Source organism: Malaclemys terrapin, chromosome 10 (assembly GCF_027887155.1).
Source record: "Malaclemys terrapin pileata isolate rMalTer1 chromosome 10, rMalTer1.hap1, whole genome shotgun sequence".
NCBI classification, from domain to species: Eukaryota; Metazoa; Chordata; order Testudines; family Emydidae; genus Malaclemys; species Malaclemys terrapin.
The window spans coordinates 29227555-29251908 of record NC_071514.1 but is presented as its reverse complement, the minus strand read 5'-3'; the positions used below and the strand labels follow the sequence as shown (position 1 = coordinate 29251908).

The 24354-nt window shown below is 40.0% G+C and overlaps 1 protein-coding gene across 1 annotated transcript in view; it reads left to right on the top strand.

Annotated features, from left to right (window-relative positions):
- LRRC49 (leucine rich repeat containing 49) overlaps positions 1 to 24354 on the top strand; it is a 123867-nt gene that overhangs the window by 87173 nt on the left and 12340 nt on the right. Inside the window, exons 12-14 of the mRNA XM_054043082.1 lie at positions 8142 to 8296; positions 22093 to 22330; positions 24067 to 24252. Of these exons, the coding sequence (XP_053899057.1) occupies positions 8142 to 8296; positions 22093 to 22330; positions 24067 to 24252 (579 nt within the window). The remainder of the gene's footprint in view (positions 1 to 8141; positions 8297 to 22092; positions 22331 to 24066; positions 24253 to 24354) is intronic.

The following is a 24354-nucleotide window of genomic DNA, read 5'->3' as shown; positions in this document are numbered from 1 at the left end:
CGAGCACATGGCCCCTTCCCCTTTTAAGGACCTGCTCCTCATGGCCTGCGACTAGAGATGACTTGGCCACGTCTGGTTGGTCACACTCCACCTTGGGCAGTGTCTGTGCATTGGGCGTATGATCGCCGCCTAATCAGAGTGCCAGACATCTTGTCTACCTGGGAGCTCTTCTGATCTTCCAGCTGTTCAAGCAGCCCATTCATCCTACAAGCATTCCAGGATGGAGGAGGAGGGAGAAAGACACTTCACATGTATTCAGAGAGGGAGAGGAGACAAAAGGGGGCGGGGGAAGCGTAACAGACCTTTTGAGCATACAGGGTATACATAGCATACAGATCACTGCTGCTCCTACAACAGACCAAACCTATCAGAATATCACAAAGACTTTTTCTCACCGTACCAGAAAGATTGCAAGGTCAAATGATATCTTCCCCGAGAATCTATAGTGGGTTTCTGGGTGCATCATTGTGTTCTACAGGTTAGCTCACATGCCTCCTCCTGCTGGAGTCAGGGCATACTCCATGAGGGTACAAGTTGCCTGTATAGCATCCCTGCAGGATGTTCCAATATTAGACATATGCAGAGCAGCCAGCTGTAGCTCCGTCTGCATGTTCGCTAGATGATACATGCTAGTTCAGGCCTGTGCTGCTGTTGCAGCAGTGGGAACTGCAGTGTTGTGAGCATCTTTGCTGCTGGCTTCCTCACAACCTCTAGTCTGAGCACTGCTTGTCAATTACCCACATGTGGAATACATGTAGGGACTAGTACTCAGTGAAGAAATGGCGGTTACTTGCCTGTAACTAGGAGTTATTTGAGAAGTGTGGTTCCTATCTATATTCCACTGTCTGCCCTCCATCCCCTCTACCTCAGGTCCTGTTGGACTTATGGTAAGGAATGGAACTTCAGAGGCATCAGTACACATTGCCTCTTATACTCCCGGTTGGGAGCATGAGGAGATGTACTGCGCAGGTGTGGGCCAACGGACACTGCTTGTTAGAATTGCTGGACTCAGGCATATAGTGCATGCATACCACATGTGGAATACAGATAAGGGCTACACATCTCAAAAGAACTTTCAGTTACAGACAGGTAACCTCCATTTTCATGCCAGCTTCATCTTGTCCGCTTTTGGGTGGCACTGGCATTCAATGATTCCCCACTGTAATGGATGCTGAGGTGGTTTACACCTCTGTGACATCAACCCCTGATTGTCTTTCCACCACCAAGGACTTGTGTGGCAGAGTTTATGTTGGCAGAAACCCAAGGTGAATCTGGCCCAATGTCATTTTTGGTTAATTATAACACATTTTATGTAGTGTATTCTTATGTAGCTCCAGTCTTATGGATCAATATACTGTATGATAATGTTCACGGTGTGGTTACAAAATAAAATATCTGTCATATTTCTCAATATTCCTTTCATTTTAATGGAAATCTTCAAGTGAAACTCATTTGTTTCCTTTTCTGAATAGCAGTTATTCAGTAAACTCCTGGGCTTGTCTCTAAGTTGGCTATATAAAATGTTAGTGATTAGCTAAAGCATGGACAAAACAATTAGCCATAGAAAACAGCATTGGTTTCTTTTCACGAGATGTAATATATACAGAAGGCTGTCAAAATAATGGTTTAGTCTGATAAACTTGAACTAAATTAGATGTTCACACTGACTGATAAGGGTTTGTCTCTCATTTGTAATTCTGTTTTCCAGTGAAAAAATAATTCCTACCTTTCAAATCTCTTTAATTTCCAAAGAGATGTAATTCTGTTGGTTTTAATCTGAAACCCTTTGGAAGAGTAGTGTAAACCTTTGAATTGAACCTTGCAATTTATGTTTTACTCATATGATTTTATATTATTTCTCAGTCTTTTTGTCATATGTAGTGGTTGCATTTAAAAAGTTTGTACTGGTTTCAAAGATGTTATTGGCTCAACTGGTGTTCCCCAGTGCATGTATAGTATATATGTCTCAAAGTAGCAAAGACTTGAAAACCAGTAGAAACATTTTAAATTCTACCTCTCTGAATAATCTGCTGTAGTTCCTATAGACTTTAAATCTGATTGTGAAGACCTTTCCTGTTAGGCATCTTGAATCTCATATTCTCATAAGGCTTTAAAATGTAGTTGACTAACCCCTGCTTTAGAAAGGGGGAAAATGAACCTTTCACAGTTGAGTTCAGTAACTACAGGCTGAGGGTGATGTACTTTTCAAAGTTTTGGCTTTAACCCCTTTATTGTGTAACAATGAATGGGTAAGTTAAAAACAATTCTATACAAAAAATTCTTTAAAGAAAATGTTTAGGCTACGTAGATAAGCACCCAAGTCAGGAAATGCCAAATATTGTTTGAAAAGAGAAAGCAGTATATAAGCAAATAACTGTACAGTCATTAAGTTCTTCTCCTCACTTCTGTATCTAAATTATTATTTATTTGCATTACAGTAGTGCCCACATATCCCCCCTGGGTAGCCATTATGCAAACACATAGTGATAGGCAGTCCTTGCCCAAAAGATTAATTTTCCAAATGGAAACAGAGCTTAAGGGACTTGGCCAGGGTCACACATCCAGCAAGCATTGATCCAAGGTCTTTTGGTTCACAGGCTAAGGTCTAACCTAGTATTCTGCAGTGCTACACAGGCCAATCATTCAAACATTGTCTCTGATTTTTCCTATTTGCAAAAGGGATACTACTTTTCACTTCATACATAGGTGCTGGAACTAAGGGTCCAAGGGGTGGTGCAGCACCCCCTCGCTTGAAGTAGTTTCCATTATATACAGGTGTCAAGGCTGTATCCCCACTTTGAACTTTAGGGTACAAATGTAGGGGCCTGCATGAAAACTTCTAAGCTTAACTACCAGCTTAGCTCTGGTTCCGCTGCCACCATCCCAAGGCTAATTTCCTTCCCTGGGTAGCCTTGAGAGACCTTCACCAATTCCCTGGTGAATACAGATCCAAACCCCTTGGATCTTAAAACAAGGAGAAATTAATCATCCCCCCTCCTTCCTCCCACCAACTCCTGGTGAATACAGATCCAAACCCCTTGGATCTTAAAACAAGGAGAAATTAATCATCCCCCCTCCTTCCTCCCACCAACTCCTGGTGAATACAGATCCAACCCCCTTGGATCTAAAACAAGGAGAAATTAACCATTCCCCTCCTTCCTCCCACCAACTCCTGGGGAATCAAGATCCAACCCCCTTGGATCTTAAACAAGGAGAAATTAACCATTCCCCTCCTTCCTCCCACCAACTCCTGGTGAATCAAGATCCAACCCCCTTGGATCTTAAACAAGGAGAAATTAACCATTCCCCTCCTTCCTCCCACCAACTCCTGGTGAATCAAGATCCAAACCCCTTGGATCTTAAACAAGGAAAAATCAATCAGGTTCTTAAAAAGAAAGCTTTTAATTAAAGAAAAAGGTAAAAATCATCTCTGTAAAATCAGTATGGAAATTAACCTTACAGGGTAATCAAACTTAAAGAGCTCAGAGGACTCCCCTCTAGTCTTAGGTTCAAAGTACAGCAAACAAAGATAAACACTCTAGTAAAAGGTACATTTACAAGTTGAGAAAACAAAGGAAAACTAACACGCCTTGCCTGGCTATTTACTTACAAGTTTGAAATAGGAGAGACTTGTTTAGAAAGATGTGGAGAACCTGGATTGATGTCTGGTCCCTCTCAGTCCCGAGAACGAACACACTCCCAAACAAAGAACACAAACAAAAGCCTTCCCCCCCCCCCCCCCCCCCCAAGATTTGAAAGTATCTTGTCCCCTTATTGGTCCTTTAGGTCAGATGCCAGCCAGGTTACCTGAGCTTCTTAACCCTTTACAGGGAAAAGGATTTTGGAGTCTCTGGCCAGGAGGGATTTTATAGTACTGTACACAGGACAGCTGTTACCCTTCCCTTTATAGTTATGACAACAGGGTTTACAGTTTTTGGTTAATGGCTCTTGGCACCCACACTATAAAAATTGTTCCAGCACCAGTGACTTCATAGGGCTTTTTCTTCTGTGGATGTCAAAGTGCTTGACATAGATGTCAAAACATTTAATAGCTCCATTTTAAAGAACAGGTCACAGAATCTGTTCCTTACTACAAAGTGTAAGCTTTAGTTTAAAAAATAATTAAAGCTTCTAACCTTTTTGGTTGTAAAGATAACTTTCCAAATGTAAATCAATATACTGTTTTCTTCCTGAGTCTGCAAACCAGTAGCCTAAAACATAGTTCTAAAGGAGCTGCAAACTGCTCCCTTTCACCTAAATCTAAATGAGCTGTTAAATCTGAAGCCAAATGTTGCTAGGGTTAGGGTTTAAGTTAGGGGTGGGCCCTGGCTTGCTCTGTCCCTGTCCCTGGCAGCAAGGCTAAGGCCCCATGACCGCCCCCCTGCAACCTCTCCAGAACTATCCCTGCCCCCTGACTGTGCAACCCTAAAGCACTATAGCCATGTTGCCCGAACAGAGCTGCAGCCACACTGCCCAGGTGCTGGGGGAACTGTGACTGCGAGGGAGGCAGAGAGGGAGGGGAGCCGAAGGGGAGGGGCCAGGGGCTAGCCTCTTCCCTGCTCACCATGCTGCCAGGGAGTTGGGCTGGCTCCTCTGCAAGTCTGTCCTGATCCCGCTCCCTGGCAGGAGCTCGGGGGCCAGAGGAAGGGTCCCGTGGGCCAGACGTGGCCCAAGGACTGTAGTTTGCCCCCCTCTGGGTTAAGTATTTTAGTAGAAACATGCAGCTAAAGTGATGACTCGTGGCTGTTAGATGCACAGTAGGATATAACAGTGGGTAGGTAGATAGCTGGTTGTCAAGTGATTCTGTGGTGCAAAATAAAAAGTTCATGCAGGTGCCTCTGCATGTTTTGGAGCACCATGTGTTGTTTGCATAAAACCGTATCTAAAATGGGCAACCATATACTACACCGTGGTCCAAATCATTTCAAAGTGTAGCCCCACAGAGAGTTTGTGAAAAATTTAACAATATTTCAAGATGAAGAATTTCATAAACAAGAGGTGAAAGCATGCAGTAATATATTGCAGTGTAGTAAACATTGAAATAAGAATAAAACAGTGGCAACAGTGTTTTAGATAAATTATTAAACATTTAATGGCTTCATTGAATTCAATATTTTTATTGAGAGCTTTTCCTTGTTAGTCATGTTGACCAGCTGCTTTATTTTATAAGAAGGGAGGTTAAAAACAACTTTCTGATTAGTAGAAACATTGTTACTTTTCAAAGTAAAAACTGGAATTGAAAGACATGTAAAGTTCATCAGGTTTTGATTTAGCAGTTGAATAAAATGTGGACAAAGAATAGCTAGCCAACCATAAAAAGTTGTAGAGGTGTTAGCAGGTCACTCTAGCTTGAACAGTTCCTTACAATATGTGCTAACTACTTATGCTAAACAATCTGTTCCACCTTGCATTTTGCTGTACTTTCCCCAGACCTTAAAAAGACGGCTGTGTAGTTCCCTACAGATTTTCTTTAAATAACACTGATATTCTGACAAATGCCAACCAGAGTGTGCAAATTTTAAATTAAGGGCTTCTTTACACTGCCCCACAGTTCAGAATAGAGGGGTGTAAATGTGCACCAAAGTGCCGCTCTGTAACTGCTCTGTGTGGACACTGCTGGAATGAACTAATTTGCATTAATGTAATCCTCTTCAAACAGGATTACAATAAGACGGTGAACAGGGACCTTTTAGTTTGTGCCTGTGGCATCCACGGGGGAGTGTTACATTGCAGCACTTTGGTGTGCACTACTGTTCAAACCCCAGTAGTCCAAACTGCAGGGCAAGAGTATACATGCCTTAGAATCTTTTTCTATGCATTTAATTCAAAGGGTCCATTTCTATGGCCAACTCTCCCAATTTTGCTGGGAGTCTCCCGGAGTCAGGCTTATCTCCCGGAGGCTACTGAAGCCAAACTGGGAGATTTTAGGCGCTAAAAGTCTGGTGGCACAGCGGGGCTAAGGCAGGCTCCCTGCCTGCCCTGGCTCCGTGCCGCTCCCGGAAGCAGCTGGCACGTCCCTGTGGCCCTGGAGGGGGGAGTAGTGGGTCTCCGTGTGCTGCCCCCGCCCCGAACACCAACTCCGCAGCTCCCATTGGCCTGGACCTGCGGCCAATGGGACCTGTGGGGGTGGTGCCTGCGGGCAGGCGCAGCACGCAGAGACCCCCTGGCCCTCCCCACCTAGGGAGCCGCTGCCAGAGGGATGTGCCGGTTGCTTTTGGGAGCCGCCAAAGATAAGCACCGCCCAGTCAGAGCCAGTACCCCTCACTCCCTCCCAGCCCAGAGCCCACACCCCAAACCCAAACTCCAGCCCAGAGCCCGCACCCCGTCCCACACGCAAACTCCCTCCCAGAGCCCGCACCTCATACCCCCTCCTGCACCCCAACTCCCTGCCCCAGTCTGGTGAAAGTGAGTGAGGGTGGGGGAGAGCATGTGATGGAGGGAGGGGGGATGGAGTGAGCAGGGGCGGGGCCTCAGGGAAGAGGCGGGGCAAGGGTGTTTGGGTTTGTGTGATTAAATTGTTGGCAACCCTACTATGGCAGCATGACTTAGATTGAAATATTATCAACTAATGTTTGACATTCCTGGCTTTTGTCAATGTGTTATAACCTTGATGTTCTATAGAAAGAGATGGTGTTTTGTACTTAGTTCTTTGCAGGTTTTTCCTTTTATATAGCAGAGATTGATATCTATTCACATTTCATTAAGCAGCACTGTAACAGTGGGATGGCTAAGCCATGCCAGTTAGATCTGGTTCAGCAAAATCAACCAAACTGAAACAAGCAATTAATTTACCTTTTGAAAACATTTATATTGTTTAAAGTTTCAATCTGAGAACAGTTCAGAAGCAGGTCCATGAGCTAGTAAAATCAACAGTCACCTTACACCGGAGTGGGCAAACTTTTTGGCTCGAGGGCCACATCTGGGGGAGAAATTGTATGCAGCGCCATGAACGTAGGGCTGGGGAAGGGGGTTGGGTGTGGCGGGGGGGTCAGGGAAGGGGGTTGGGGTACAGTGGGGGCTCAGGGCCGGGTGTTAGGGGGCTCAGGGAAGGGGGTTGGGGTACAGGGTGCAAGCTCCGGCCCAGCGCCGCTTACCTCAAGCAGCTCCGGGGTGGCAGCAGCACGCAGTGGGGCTAAGGCAAGCTCCCTGCCTACTCTGGCCCCCCCCGCCACTCCCAGAAGTGGCCAGCATGTCCGGCAGAGGCTCCTGGGAGTGCCGTGGGGCAGGCGGCTCTGCCGCACACTGCCTTTGCCTGTAGGTAACACGCCGAAAGCTCCCATTCACCGTAGTTCCTTGTTCCCAGGCAATGGGAGCAGTGGGAGGCGGTGCCTGCAGGCAAGGGTAGCGCACGGAGCCCTCAACATGGTGCCGGCTGCTTCCGGGAGCGGCACGGGACCAGGGCAGGCAGGGAGCCTGTGTTAGCCCCGCTGCACCACGGGGCTCGCAATCCCACCGGCTGGATTGAAAGCCCTGATGGTCCGGATCCGGCCTGCGGGCCGTAGTTTGCCCTCCCCTGCCTTACACTTAAATCTCACAGTCAATGAGTTCCACACAGAGAGCTGGGTGTATTAAAAGGCCGATACACGGGCAGTTGTCTTGAGTTGTGTGAACATACAACAACATAAAACATTTAATATAACATATAATTGATTCTTTCATTGATTAATTGTCTGGAATTGTATGTCATTTGAATGCTGTTCTTGGAGTAATCCTTTGGTGACAAAAGGAAAAAAGGGGACAGCTTTTGAACTTAATCCCTTGTCAAATTTTCTACATCTACAGAAAAAAGTCAATATGTAAATTGCTGTTGCCCATGAGTTAAAGGGAAGGGGGATCTTGGGAGAGACAGCTTACTCTTCTTTGCTAAGGCAGAGCAAGAGTTCTCCCGCCTCCCTCCAGTGTTTGAGGATTAGTTAGTGGCTGTGTTATTCTTTCAGTGATGAGGCTTCAGTTTCAAAAAAGATAATTTTGGGCGAGATCATGGCCCATCCAGCATGCAAGTACCAGGAGCAGAGGAGGAGTAAGGTACCCCCTCCCATCTATCAATTAGTGTTTGACTATGGAATGTATTCTTCTGGTGCAAACCAACATACTAGCAATGCATTCGGAGAATTTCATGTGGCTTCTATATCATGTTTCAGGAAAAGAAACGATTGACAATTGGCAACATTGCTCGCCAATGGGAGATTCAGCAGAATCGAGTTGCCCATGTGACGTCTTCAAATCAAGATAAAAAAGACAGTGACTCCTGTCAGATTAATGGCAGTGCCGCATATGTATTTCCTGAAGAAACCAGGTATACAAGTATTTTCTTGGAAGTATATTTCCTAGCTAACGTTTTATATATAATAAAAATGGGAAACACTAATCCTTCCATTCATTTAAGTGTGTGTATGTATATATACGTCTATAAGTAGTGTATGTATATAAAGATGTGTATTTATTTTTGGATTTCTAAAATGTGTCCATTTAGCACTCCACATAATTTAAAAAAAAAAAAAACAATTTCAGGACTTATTGAACAATGTCTACCTCAGATGGACTCCACTCCAGACTAACACATTCTTCCCATGGCTTGCTCAGGGTAGAGTCTGGAAAAAAATAGAATAGATTCAGTAGCGTGAACAACTTCATCATGGTCAGTCTGGGTGAAGTGCATGTACAAAAGCACCCAGCTGATCTCAACAGTCTCAACTTTAGAGTTCAAGACAACTGGTCTTTTAAGTAGCCTGGACTGATCCCTATGAACAGTGTTTAGAAACTGCTGTCATTGCTGTCATGATTACAAGGCTAGCTGCACTTCTGTCCCCTTTCTTGTTTCATTGAGTGCCCCCCCATTCTCTTCGCTCCCCCTCCTCCCCTCTTCCTTTCTCTCTTTCCCTTCCCCCTGACCCCCCAAAAAATGTCAGGCCATGTGCCTTTACCTCTCCTGGGATGGGTTTCCATTTTTCTCTCTCTCAGACCTGGCTCTGGGTTTCAATGTGCTGTCTATCAGCTGAGCTTACCCCTGCAGGTCCGACTGGTTTTGGTACATGCATTCATTCCTTTGGGAGTCTGTGACCAATGGCTGTGTCTAGTGACCAGACAGCATCCTAAATATCAAAGTATTGTTTATGTTAATGGTAAGAAGGAATGAAGCATAAGAGAAAAAGGATTTTCAAACCACAAAGTGTCTTACCTATGTGTGCCTCTTATTTGAGGGTCACAATTGCCTGATGATAACGTAGGCAGGTCTAGCTTCTTCAAATACCCAGTGAGTGTCTGTGTGTCAGTCTGGTTTCCCAGAACATCCCCTGTCCCCACCCCCCCTTCAGCTACCCTCCTAAAAACCAAACAAACTATGTGCGCGCTGTCTCTGTCTCTCTTTCTCTCTCAACTGCTGTAGTCCTTTTAATTTTTCTTGTGTTCCTGGCTCTTTTCCTGTCCAGCACTGTCTCTTAACAATCTGTAAGTGTTTACTGAGGGTAGTTTACCTTGAGTCATTGTTTTCCTTCTTGCTTGTTTTTCTGGACAATGCTCTTACTACAGAACCAACATATATTCATACTATAAACATCCCCAATAACCCAGTCAACATATAGTATTCATGAATTATTACAGAGCAGCTCCAAGTCTGTTATATAGGAAAACTTAAGTATGTAGTCAGGAATTTTTAGGTCAAAAGCAATACCTTGACATGTATCAAGAAGCCTAGGAAGACATTGGAGAATGGGTGTATGTGCTCTCTACATCTAGCACCATTGTTTAAGCAAGCAGCTGTATTCTCCACTAGCGGTACCTTGCAAGTGATCTACAAGAGGAATTGTGGCTCCATAAAGAGTATGTTATAAATATGTAGCTCACAGGTGCTTTCGTAACAGCGGTTGGGTCCATATTTGAAAGAACTATTCACAAGAATGTAGCGAAATACAGACTGAAAAATATGCCTATGGACCCTGATGACACTTAAGACTGAAGGAGCAGTTTGAGATCCAGAAGCAGGGAACCGAAGATTATTGACTAGAGCTATAATTTTAAACAGTGATTAAGAGACTTAGGAGCCTAAGTCCCATTTTCAAAAGTGACACAGGCAGATAGGAGCCTAAGTTGCATTGATTTCAATTATACTTAGGCTCCTAAATGCTTAAGTCCCTTTGTAAATCGGAGTTAGGCTACTATGTCACTTAAGTGCTTTTGAAAATCTTCACTATTCATCTTTTTTTCAAACATATACAAGGACAATATTTATTTTATTTGTACATGCCTCTTTACCTTCATTCGGTATAACACAAATTTTACACTAAATTGGGATTAAATACAAAATACCTGTGTTAAAACAATGTAGATATTTTGAGACAATGAGCATTAAAAAGGAGAAAAGATCACATACAAAACTGTACCTAACTCATGCCTGGGTTTTTTTAACAAAGTCCTGGCCCCAGTGAATTAAGTAGGAGTTTTGCTGCTGATTTCAGTGGATCCAGGATGTCACCTGTAGTATGTAATATTGCTCCCTGTTTTGAGGTCCTCCAGGTGCTACAATACATGGCTTTCATTCAGGAGGGTCATAGTGCACAAGCCTCTCATACATAGCAGCTATGAAATCCACTTTCTTTCTCCCCCTTTCTCCTTCACACACACGCACATATTTTCATCTTGGCCCTAAACAGTTGAGATAGTTGTATAGAGTGTAGATATTATGGAGACACTGATAGTTATAGCACCATAGGTGGGGTCGAGCCAGGTTTTTGCCATTTGATAAGACCTGAAAAACTTCTCTGGAGCTGCAACAGTGGCTTGCTTTAAACTAAAAATGGAAAGCACTCCTTGAGGAGGCGTCTGTGAATTTTTGTAAGGGTATCATGATCACTGATAAGTGATCCTGGAAAAATAAATAAATGGTAAAATTCACTTTTCAGAAATTTTGCCTGGGATGTCTCTCAAAATCATTACCCCTTTTGCACAAAAATTATAGCATTCCCAACTTCAAAATTCACACAGATGTAGACATGCCATTCACTTCCCCCTTTTCAAAGTCTTTTAGACCTTCTCTTAAAAAAAAACTTCACAATTTCTACTAAATGCTAAACAAAGCTGCTGTTTTTTAGTGTGCATGAGAGAGTACCCTTTCAAAAATACTCTTTATCAAAGAAGAGAGGGCACTGTGCGAAGTCAAGGACACCATGAGTTCTGTTCTTTCCTCTTTTTTTGACTGTTTGGAATAACTCTATGCACTTCCCACCCTTATTGAATAAAGCTTTAGGTATCCTTCCCACGTTTTAGAGATGAAATAACTGAGCATCTATGAGGTTGGACAAGATAATTTCTGACAGAGTTGTAAAGAAAATCCATCTCATCCATTTTGCCATACTGCCTCTCAAGATGATTAGGTCAAAGCTATGTGTTAGGCTATGTTCTCTGTAAATGGAAGAGGGGTTTCAAGTATGACATTATGCATGATATACATGGCAAAAGGTTGTGTATGTTGTTGTATGACTAGAGAAGTACAAATCTGGTTTTCTCCAGGACTTTAAGTGCATTTCCTGCAAAACAAACGTGCATCATAGGCTTCTCCTGAGCTTTAATTAGCAGATAGGATGCTTGAGTGGAACTTCAGAAAATCTTCCATTTTCCATCCTTTCATCAACTTATGTCCTTACCCCCCCAGTCACTCGAAGTGTTTTCTCACTTGAGAGCCCATGTATGATTTCTGCTGAATATAGAGTGCTCATTAAATTGAGGGCTTACTTTAGGCTGATTTTTCTTCTGTATTTTCACTTTGATGCATTCAGTAGCTTCTATCAGTAAAAATTAGAGAACATGTTAAACTGATCAGAGTATTAGTGTTTTATCAAAATTTAAAAGGATCTAGGTGACTTTTTTGCTTCTGCATATTAGCTAGGTATGCATGAATATGTGCTTGAGCATTAAATATTATTCATGATTGCTACTGATAAATTTATGATTAGGTATTTGTTCACTCTTTATTGTAAATAAATCTCACACTTTTACTTTTGCATCCAGTTCCTTCAATAAAAATCTCAAAAGAACAATTGAACATGTTTACTATTGTTAAATTAAAAACTTGGATCTTAAAAAGTAGTATCATGTGCCATGCAGGTTTTAAACCTAAAATTGAGCTGCTTTATATTGGTATCTGCATTGTATCTTTTTAGTTAGAATAGTTCTGAAGATAGTAGACTATTAAGGCAGAGTTAGTGTAGTGATGTGTCTAACTCTGGTACTCCTAATTTAAATTCTTCTTTTGTACAAAAATCATATATCAAGCTGTCCTGATTCCACTGCTGTCATTAGTGTTCTGCCAGAGTGCCCTCTGTTACAGCATCTGTTTGTTATACAGGCCTAAAGTCAGCCTGGATACAAGATGTTTTAAAAGAAAAAAGTATGAACTGATTGGGCAGCTGTAAATAGGTCAAACATATATACCCATCAGCAGTATTCTATATTAAATCTGTTCAAATGAAGGTACCAACATAATGTGCCAGGTATGCCTTGCAAAAATAGTGGATGTACATATTTTCAAAGCATTCAAGTATGTTGTTTTCTACATAAATTTTAAGTTAGTTATGTAGCCATACAGCTACAAAATTATGTGCTTTTTAAATTATTCAAATTTAAGATTGCTTACTTGATTAAAAATTCAACTTTCCTCACAGTTTGCTACTGTGATCCTTCTGCCTTTTCACATTTTGAAAAATCAAACAGACTTCAGCTGAAACTTAACAGTGTGCAAGTGCAGATGTTGCATTTTCTAATATTGTATATGTATTGTTTTACAGTGATTCAAAGTCCATTACAAATATAATACAAACGTAAAATGCAGTCCCTGTTAAAATATGTTGCTATGGAAGATTATTGAGAAAACTCATGTTATGTTCCCATTTCAATATGATGTGATTCAGAATAATCATGGGACACTGTTATACCTTATAATGTGAGCTTATCAAGGGAGCCCATTACACTCCCTTTATGATGTGTGTTATGATGATGAAAAGATTTCAGTTCAAGTTGAACAGGCTTCTGCTACAATTTCAAAACTAAATGAAAAACAGAATAAAAGGCCACCAAACCTCTTTGGGTATGTCTACACTGCAATAAAATACCCATAGCTGGCCCACAAGGAGGCAGGGTCCCAGAGCCCAGGCTCCAGCCTTAGCCCTAATGTCTACACTGCAACTTTATAGCCCTGCAACCCACACCCTGTGAGCTAAAATCAGCTGACAAGGGCCAACTGTGGGTGTTTTACTGCAGTGTAGATATACCCCCAGAGTTTACAGAAAGCACAGCTTTGCTGCCATTCATTGGCTTCTCCTACTTTTACATTGGCTACTATTAGGTGTACATGAGTAGTTTTAATTGAGGTGAGAGGAGAGGGATCTCAATTCCCAGTTGAGATCAGTTGATAGGTATAAAGGGGTACACAGGAAGCTTGCTTTCTAGATCAATAATTTATTGGGAAGTACTGAGATTGCTTAAGGTCTGGTGTGCCTTGAGGGAGAAAGGGCAGTTTATTATATCTTTACAGCATTGATTTCTCTTCCACTGGAAAGCTGACCTGCAAAGGTCCCAGATATTAGCTACCAGTGGGCATACTGGTGTCTGAACATGCTTGATAAAGGAAAATAGACCAAATTCTGTCTTGCGATTAGGGGTCCTAAAATAGCATTTGCTTTCACAAGAGGTGGTTATTGTCCCATTCAGTCCCACTTGTAATATCCTAGATAGGGCTAGTTGAAATGTATCTATTTTTTTTAATTGGAAAAAAAAGGGGGGGGGGAGTTTTGAAAATATTGTTCTTAAGGGATCTATTCACAATCTCCATCTTTCCCACACTTGTCGAGGTGGGAACAGATTTCCAAGAAATTAATGTTTATTTTCAAGTTTGCTTTGCCTTCAAGCCACTAAGCATTGGAACAAACTACCAAGAGAAGGGTAGATTCTCCATCTCTTGATGTCTCCATATAAAGACTGGATGCTTTTCAGGAAGATATGCTTTGGACAAACACAAGTTACTTGGTTCAGTACATGGATAATTGGGCGGAATTTTATGATCTGTGTTATGCAGGCAGTTGGACTTGAGGTTCTAATGGTCCCTTCTGGCCTTAAAAAAGTCTGCGTCTTTTCAAAAGATCATAAAAGGAAGGTGTGCTCTGCTATTGTAGAACTATAGAAATTTAGGGCTGCCAGGGATCTTCAGAGATCAAGTCCAGTCCTCTGCATTGAGGCAGGACCAAGTATACCTATGGTAGATTTACTTACTATCAGTATTCATGTGTAGAGATGAGGGAGTGGAGTCATGTCCCTGCCAGCAAATATCTTTTTGTCATCTCCTAGCAGTGTATTCTAGTTGATGCATGATACTTGTATTATTGGAAGTTATAAAAGTAACTGTGTAAGAAGATAAAAGTGCATTGAAGAAAGAATATAGACCCCCAATGTTTGCTGCTTGTAAAAAGCAGGATCAGATTTTTAGCTTGTGTAGATTGACATAGCTCCACTGAAATCATTAAAAGACATGAAAGGATAATTACAGCCCATAGATCTATTCTTTAATGTCTAGTATCAGAGGGATAGTAGCCGTGTTAGTCTGAATCTGTAAAAAGCAACAGAGGGTCCTGTGGCACCTTTAAGACTAACAGTCTTAAAGGTGCCACAGGACCCTCTGTTGCTCTTTAATATCTATGAATCATCCCTGTATGGGCTATGAAAAGAATCTTTGGGTTTTCACAAACCTTAGGAGGCCTCTAAAAATGGAGAGAATATAGTACTTTGGCCATTTATAGCCCTGGCATTCACACAACGTTGGAAAGGAAGTGAATGATCATAGGAAAAAGAGGGTAGTACATTTTGAAAAATTTGAGAGAACAGTGCCATAGTGGGGTCTTGTGTGTGTGAGATGAGGGAAGAAGGATATGGTAATAAATGATAGCGTATACTGGAAGGGAACAGAGAAGAGGCTGAAGAGAGGCAGATTCTGAAAAGCAAATAGAATCTTGAAGCGAGAGGAAAAGTTATAAATGATGTTCTTAAATACTTACATTTTAGAAAATATTGAATACAGAATTACTAGGTTAAGGGGGCACATTAAAAGAGACCGAGCAAAAGAAATAAAAAGACCAAAGGAAAGGAAAAATGAGAGAGAAGGTAAATGTAAGCTCATTCTTTTATGAAAGTTTGCTGCAAAAAGGATATATAGTAGTTTATACATATTTTATGTACTATGGGTGGTGCTGGTAGCACTGCTTTCTATTAAGGTTGCCCGAAACATCTATTTATAAGACCCCATTTTCAGTGGCTTATAACTGCGTAACTTCAATGATTTGGGCTGAAATTTTCCATGCCGGGTGTCTGCCTCAGGCTAAATATTTTGGAGGGAAATTTCAGCCAAAATGGTTCGGCTATTTCCACGAACAAGGCTTTTTCCCCATGTTAAAAAATTCTTGGGACCTTTTGTTTGAAATGTTCAAGTAGCCCATGCTTTGGACCAGGGGCTTGAAATTTGGCAGGGGGATGATTTCAGGGATGTGCCTTTTGCTGTCCCAGTGAAAATCTGCCCAAATTTGGCCACTATTATAAGCCTCTGAAAAAATAGCAGTCCACCCATGCTCAGTAGAGAGAACTTCGGTTTTAACAGCTAAAATCTCCAAAAACTCTGTCCTCACTGAGCATGTATCTTCCCCACAAACAAACTGAACATACTGCAGGCCAGGGCTCATGGGAGCACCCAGAAAAACTTTCCCTGTGTAATAGCTGCTCCAGTCCAGGGTGGGGCAGGATTCTTTGATGAATCAGACTAGTGTTGTAAAGGAAGCTATTGTCCATAGGACTCCTGCCTCATTTGTTGCAGAAGTTGCAAAGCGTGTAGTGAATGAGGTAAGGGATTGCAGGTTAAAGCAGTTGAGTACTGCCCTGGAGAATGGGATTCTATCTCCACAGAGTTCCTATGTGATACTAAACAAGTCATTTAAACAATACTTTTTAAAGGCTATGACTAATCAATCATGTGTTCCCTCATTTTCTGGGGGTCTAACTTCAGACCCTTGGGACCTCTTTGAAGAAGTGCTGAATGCTCACAGCTAGATCTGAGCAATGTTTCCAGCAAATAGCACTTTTTGGAGCACTGCAATGAATTTGGGTCAAATTCATTGTATAGTTTTGCCTGGAATAAAACTGTAGACAAAAATTTTGAAAACATTGAAACATTTCATTTTGAAAATGTCAAAACTGTTTTAGTGTTTCCATTCAGTCCGAATGAAATTTTTCCAGTTATTTCGTTGAAGAAAAACTAAAAAAATTCAGTTTCTATTTGAAACCAACCAAATATTTTTCAGTTCAGCTAATGAACTGAAAAATCCATTATTAATATTAATGGGAATACCTGGCTTTTATATAGCACTTTCATCAGAAGATTTCAAATTATTTGTTTAGCTCTACTCTCAACTCAATTGAAGTTAATGGATTCTATGTTTGAATATATAAAGTGCTATATAATGGTAAGTATTCTGAAAAATCTCAAAGTGGGCACTCAAAATTAGTGGATGCTTTTGATATTAATCTTTGTATGCCTTAGCTTCCCAACTGTAAAATTGAGATAATAGTGCCACTCATTTCATGGAGTTTGCAAAGATAAACTAATGTATGTGAAGCACTCAGCTACTATAGTGGAAAATCCCATGAGAGAATTATTAATTCTATCTTCAGAGCAGGGTTTGAATAATGTGCTGGAAATAAGGCTTATGACCACACATTGAACAATGAGGAAAAAACAACAGCTATTGAATAGTAGCTCATTAATTGATCACTGCACATTCTGTGGACTGAATGAGGTAGGGGTCCTGTAGAAAAAGTTATATGATCATATACATAAAGACTGTATCACAATTAATTATCACAGGAGGGGCAATTTAATGTTACACAGGCAACTTTAATTCTGACATTTCCTAATTTTTGAGTGCAGGACCTAGCAACTTGAATGTTCCTTTTAACATCTTTTGTAATATTTTCATTCTAATGTACAGTATCTGTTACATCTAACACCCTGAGAAGCAGTAATCTGGCATGCGTTTTTTTTTATTGTACAACTACTTAGAAGAAAACAATTTATGTCTAATATGCCTAGATGGATATTTAGGCCATGATTTGTCAGAGAACAATGTTTCTGATAATGCTAGGAAAAAAAAAAACACGTAATCTCACATTCACATAAGTAGCAGACAAAGGCTCAGATCCTGCATAAGGTGCACTGGTGTGGACTCCTGCTACTTATGTACATTGATGGTTGCATAATTCTTTTAGTTTCATTAGTGATGTCAGAGGCATTATCTCTACCTTGTTATAAAGGAATTCTTGCTACTAATTGGGTAAAACTGAGTGTGAGTTAAAGTATATCAAACTTCAAAGTTGTGATAAACTTTTAGACAATTTAGGAAGTTAGATCACTATTTTTCATTCATTTTAATCCCTTTCCATTCCCTGTTGGCCCTATTGTTCTTTGTGACTATACACTTGCATAGTTAGTCTCCTCCCCTGTGAAATATACACTGCTCTTTTCGCATCAGAGAACAATGGTAAGATTTCAGAATTGAAGGAAGCACAAAGACCTGTTAAAAATTTTGGAATAAATATTAAAAGTAAAAGAGGACTGAATGAAACAACTCTTGCTGATTTCTATGAATCACATAAAATTGTTAAATTTAATTAAGTTGGGAAAAGGCTTCAATTGAATAAAACCCATGTCCAAATCAAGCTTTTAATTGTAATTCCTTGTTACTTATTTCCACAGAGAAGATGATACCCATAGTAATCTGAGAGGTATTAATGTCCTGCTATAAAGACAGATTTGTTCAATGTACTTCAGAAAACTGTACTGTCAAAATGTAAAGAATTACATCATTCCAACCCACCCTTCTTCCTTTATTCTGCTTTGTCATAGTAGTAATAGGTCAGTTATTTCTAGTGCAACTTCTCACACATAGAATCATAGAATATCAGGGTTGGAAGGGACATCAGGAGGTCATCTGGTCCAACCCCCTGCTCAAAGCAGGACCAATCCCCAACTAAATCATCTCAGCCAGGGCACATATAAGAATGCTCGTAAGTGGTAGGAATCCGTGATAGACAAGAGCTGATTTATGTCAACCGTACAAAGACAGGATTACGCAATTTCTAGTAATACTTATGCCACAGTTATACATTGATCATGCAAATGATGAACAATAGTTTTACAGTCCGGAGTTGCTGTCCCCGGTCCCAGATTTCTGCAGTTATTTGCCACCAACCCATAGATCCTTCAGCTGGTAATTTACAAAAATGTTCCAGTCTCTAGTCTAGAATTATATCAACGGTTGCCAAATGATTTCCCACTCCCACACTTCCTTTGCTTGGAGTTCTGACTCTGTTTCTCAGTTGTGTGACCACAAAATGTTTGAACTATAATTCTGCTTTCCAGATGCAATGCTGCTATTTTTTTATTTTTATTTTTGTTGCTATCTAGCTAACCACCACGATAGCTAAATAACTGGATTTATTAGAATGCTTCTCTAACCAAACATCTCAAAACTTCATTATAATACCACTGTTAGCATTAGACACCTTATTCAAACATTATTGTATCCTAATATTGATATTGCCATGTACAGCCAGGGTATTTAATACAGTAATTCCACAGTATATCCAACATAGCTTTAGAATATCCATATATCAGCTATTTTAGGATTAAAGCAGGGAGTGAGTAAAGTGGTGAGTCTGCATGTTTTAAGTATGTACTGCCTCATAACCACAGGAGGTGCTGATTTATTGATCATCAGAAATTACTTTTACACAAATCAAGGACCCTCTTTTTCAAATTCAGTGGGGAACAAGTTGCAACAAAATCCTCTATCCAAACTCTAAATCACTTGTGCAAATTATATCTTAATTAATACAAGATGCAAAATATTAGAGTTGCAGCAGATTAACATTAATATGTTAATGGATTCACTGTTTTGACTGCTTGAGAAGACTCTTCTTTAGTAGAACTTAAAAAAAAAAATTCCATGCAGTTATAGGAAAGATATTGGTGTGATATTTTCTTTACTTACATTGGATACTGGTTATGAAGTTTGGTTTATTTTTGGTAATTTCCTGACTATGAATGTTGTGACTTTTTTTAGCCAAACCTACTATAATAAAATACAATGTATAAAATAAACTTTCATGCTCTTTTGAAAGTTGTAATTTAATTTTGTAAAATCAGTGTTGTAGAAATCACTGCTTATTTAAAAAAAATTACAAAAATATCAGATTATACAAAACATTCAAACAAAGCAAACTTTATCTGCACCTTTTAGAATGTCTTCATGCAATTCTGGGTGTCTTAACTTTTTGTATTGGTGATCTAGGCACTAAAGACTGATCTCTCTCCCTCTGTATGCCTAGTAACAATTTACGGGGCTCCCACCTGACTGAGTTTTAAGCTGTTCAGCCACCTTTTGCATTTTGAATTTGTTTTATTTCTATAAATCTTAGTATTCTCTTTCCTCTACAAAACAAGAACATTTCTTCCAGCCCAATCAGTGAAGGAAACATTTTTATCCTTTATCTGGCCAGTAGGTAATTAAATAATGCAATGAGAGTGGAGATGCTTCTGAATCCATGTCACTGTGATAAACTGCAGCAGCTGGCTTTGGTATGGAGGGTGATAGTGTGAGGTATAAACCCTCTTCCCTGATCAAACCAGTCAGAACTTTTAGAGAAACAGAACAGCTTTCTCTTATGCTCTGTGCTAAAATTGAATAGTCAGTAGGGCTAGCCAGAGAACAACAATTCTGTTTTGCAAAAAATTTCAGTATTTTGAAATTTGTTTTTGTTCCACATTGGGATAAACTGGAGGTCTTCTGAATTTCCTCACTCACACGTACATCCTGGTGGTTATGGATGTCACCTGGGAAGTGGGAGACAGAGGCTCAAATCCCTGCCCTGCCCTGCCCTGCCTGATTTGAAGACGGGACTTGAATCTGGGTCTTCAATATCCATGCCCTAATAGTTCATCTGTAGAGTCACTCTGTGTCATGTGTCCGTGCGCTGCCCCTCCCCACCCCCCCACCTCCATTCTCAAAAAAAAAAAAAAAATCCATCTTGGTCCTGAGAAATGTTCCTGATTAATTTTTCAACAAAATGGAATTTTTCAACACAGAAAGTTTCATCAAATTTTTTTGCATTTAGTTCTAATAGTCAAAGGGGAGAGGTGACAGTTGCATATCTGAAGTCTGACTGCTGTAAAAGTGGAAGAAAGTAAAAAATGCTTTGGAGATGGACAAAAAGCAATTGGCTCTACTCGTTTAGGTGGATGTTAGAGTGAAAGATATGTCCACTTCAATTCTTCATCTTTCTCAAGAATGATACACTGTCTCTCAAGAGAAATGAAGATTTACAATAAATGAAGATATCTAGCAGAGAAAACACACAGCTGGAATTTGATATATTATCTTTGAAGACAATTCAACACACCTGTACAAGACTTTTTTCTTTTTTTAAAAAAATTAAGTAGTAGTGAGCCAACATATAGTTTGTGAAAAATTGAGCCCTACCTCTCCAGAAGTTAGCACATTTGATGCTGATTAGTTGGGAAGAAAAAAAAAAGGGGTTCGTCCAGCTATGGGTCTGGGCTATAATTTATTTTAATACCACCAGAATTAGTCACTTTAAAATGTTAGATTTCCTTCAGGCCAGAAGAAGCTGGGAAAGTTGTGAGGCTATTAGACTTAAGTGTCTGGCTGATCTTCAAAAATTTAGTAGTGCTGGTCAATCAAAAGAGGTTTTGACAGGCTCTTTTTAAGAAGCAATGACCTTGCCCTTTCAGGGTAAGGAAGTAGTTGAAATGTGTGGCCTGTGTGTATAGCCCTTACTGCAGGGCTGAGAAAATGCCCTGTTGGGTAAAAATGATTCTTGCTTGGTAGAAATAAACCAGGCCTAAACGATGGTCCCTGAAAGAATCAGTGTTATTGTTTTTTTTCTATCTGAAACCTATAAATGGCTGTCTACAGCACCTTGACATATTGAAGTAACAATATGACAAGATGGGTCAAGGGGGGGGGGGGAAAACCAAACCAAGCCTGGAGCTGGATGACCATCACTCTGAGGCCTATTCTAAAGCCCATAGATTCTATGGCATAGAATTTAATGGAAGATTTCCTACTGATTTCAATGAGCTTTGAATCAGGCCCCAAAAGAGTAGTTGTAAGTAGAAAATACTTTTAACAAGATATTTTCCCATCTGTGTGTGACTTAAGATTGTAGATGATACAATAGGGTATTCACATAAAGCAGTTAGTCATGGAGTTGGATTCACTGTTTTTAATATTAAATTAATCTAGAACCTTAGGCTGTTAAGAAGTCATCCTCGCTTCCAGTCCCACAGGATTAAATCGGGTCAATAAGACCCAAGGTGTGTAGGCAATGACTTAGTATTCTCATCTTTAAATCAAGTAATGTCTTGGTCAAAAGACATGGCATAGGGTTTTTAAGTGGTGAATGAAGCAATTTATAAGAAAAAATGAAAATGCTTATTTATTCAACATTTTTGGTTAATAGCATTATTATCCCGGTTTCTTTGGTTTTGTAGTCTGTGTTTGATCTTAAAACAGGGTTTGATCCTGCAAACAATTACCAATGTAACAGGATTAGTTGCATGAGAAATTATTCATGTTGGGTAAATTTTGACAGGATCGAGTCCTTAGTTTTGTTCCCTGAATTTGAATGTAAAGTCATTTGAGCAAATGCGTGTGTTGAAGTTTTGTTTGTAGCAATCAAAACCAACACAAAATAGTCAAACATTTGAGCCCCAATTTTAAAATGATTGCTAATTTTGGGTGCCATAGAGTTGAGGTGCCCAGCTCCAGTGATACTGTGCAGCCATATTATTTGATGGCATTTATAGCGTCTCTGAAAATCAAGGTCTAGGTGTCTCAAGTTGGAAACCCAAAATTGTGGATATTTTTGAGAGGTTAGGCTTTGGTAAAGCGTAGGACTTCTGGAATATTAATATTCACTTCAATCAAATGCCCCAAAAGATATCTTCTCTTTTATATTACATCTGTTTGTTTCCCCTCACAGGTCTCTTGACACAATACTGAGCAATTCTGTACAAGGCTTATCTGTCCTCGATTCTCACTTAGTCGAAGTGGAGGGAGACACTCTTTACTTGTATGGTTCTGGAGCTCTGGAATCCCTCGATCGAAACTGGAGCGTTCAGACAGCTGGAACTGTCATCACAGTCTCTTTTATGTTCATAGAATTTGATGAAATTGTTCAAGTGTTACCAAAACTGAAGATCAGATTTCCTAATTCTGTGGTAAGACATTTTCTCTGAGACTTCAGCAATCTGAATAGCTACAGAATATATGAATGATCTTTATTAACACCTTATTTTGGTCAAGTAACCTTTAGTTTTCAGCTTATCATCACTTACGTATATGAATTTGGGTTATTTATATAACCCCTCAGTTTTGTCTATATTGTACTTTTAACTTGATAAGGCCTTCTTGATTGAGCAAGAGATTTGAGTCAGAATTCTCAAAGGGAATTGAGGGATTCCTCTTAGGTTGGAAATTTATTTGACACAAACATTTATTTTGGCCCTTCATAAAATAGAAATGGGTTGCTAAATTGTGAGATGGAAATACAATACTTTTACATTGTTGATCCATTACTTTCATGTATCAAGAAGTATTTGTTTGTGTATCGAGGCTGGCATCTGAACAGCTGGAGACAGAGAGGTCAAAGGTGGTGCTGGTTAAGCAAATAATTCTCTGGAGTTCTGTGGTTCTTACTCAACCGAAAAAACATAAATGTGCAAAGTCTCTGGCCACATTCCCTCCAGGCAATTTGGGTCTGTAAAATCAAAGCAAATAACATAAAACTAACTAGAACAGTATAAACAGGTAGGCTCATGTGCCTTCATAGTTCCCTCTCTTGGTTTCTGATCAACAAACCTCTGTCTCTCCTCATAAAGATACCCCATGCTTTTTTTTGTAAGGTTCTGAGCTTAATTGACCGTACCTTTCTTCAGCTCATGCAGGTATTTCCAGCTACGACTTCAAAATCCCAGCAAAGGTTTTTAACCCCTCAAAATCTCATTCTGCTATCTGGCTCATCGTGGCCTCCTTTTAGGGGTGCTACTGAAGCAGTGTTGGAAGGAGCAGAATTATTGAGTGATTCCATGACCTATACAGCTGGTACAACCAGGAAGCAATCAGACTCTACATACTCAAAATATTTCTTGCTTATTTCTACACTGTAAGCAAGGAAATATCCCACTCTTTTCTTTCTATACAAAGTTTAAGCAAATCTTGTTGTTGCAACACTTCTATAGCGGGGCGTGGGGTTTTGCCCCTCTTATTGCTAATGACCCAATTTAAACCCAAGGAATCACAATGATGGTATAATAAATGTGTGATAAACCAATCATCCAAAAAACTGGGGAATTGAATCCTATACACCTGTAACTTAATCAAACAGTTAAGGCTAAGTGTCTGAATTAAGTGACCATAGCATTATACATACTTGAAAAAGTGATGGTCACACCTTTCTGAAAACTTACAAACCAATTAACGCCTATTGTATTTTTACATGCATTAATACTCCCTTGATGAATTTTCATCTTTTTTTTTTTCATGAAGAATACAGACTAGCTATGACTGTGCACTTACTCTTTCAAGTGAAGAAGATTGTAAATGCTAAGGTTTTCCCTAAGGAGACCACCAGATGTCTGTATCACTAAGATCTTTTATTTTATTTTCTAGTTTTTATTTTAATTTATTGGATACAAAAGGGAGAGGGCTTCTTTTTAAAGAGGGGAAGGCATCATGTGCCACATTGTTTTGAAGAGGTATTAAAAGCTCTACACATCAAGTGAGCCCAGTTGCTTAGATGGGCCCAAGAGCTGGTTATTCATGTCTGAGAATTGAAGTAGCATGGAATGGATCTGATCTAACACTGAGCTTGATGTCTGTAACACAGTTGTGTTGCCATACTATTATGTGTCCTCCTCAGTAAGTATAACATAGTTCATGTCTTTTTTTGTTACAGCACCTGAAGTTTAAGGAGACAAATATTGTTATGTTGCAGCAGTTTAATGCATTAGCACAGGTGCGTCGCATTGAACAGTTGACAGTTGATCCTCAGGGAAATCCAGTTGTCAACTTTACTCTCTGGAAATACTATGTTCTGTTTAGACTGAACCATTTTAATCTGCAGAAGATAAATGGAACTGAGGTAAGAGGAAGTAATATTTTTTTAGTAATACAAAATGTATAACTTCCCTCTCAAAATTATTCCTATAAAATGAATGCTCATTAATGTAAAGAACAGGTTCTT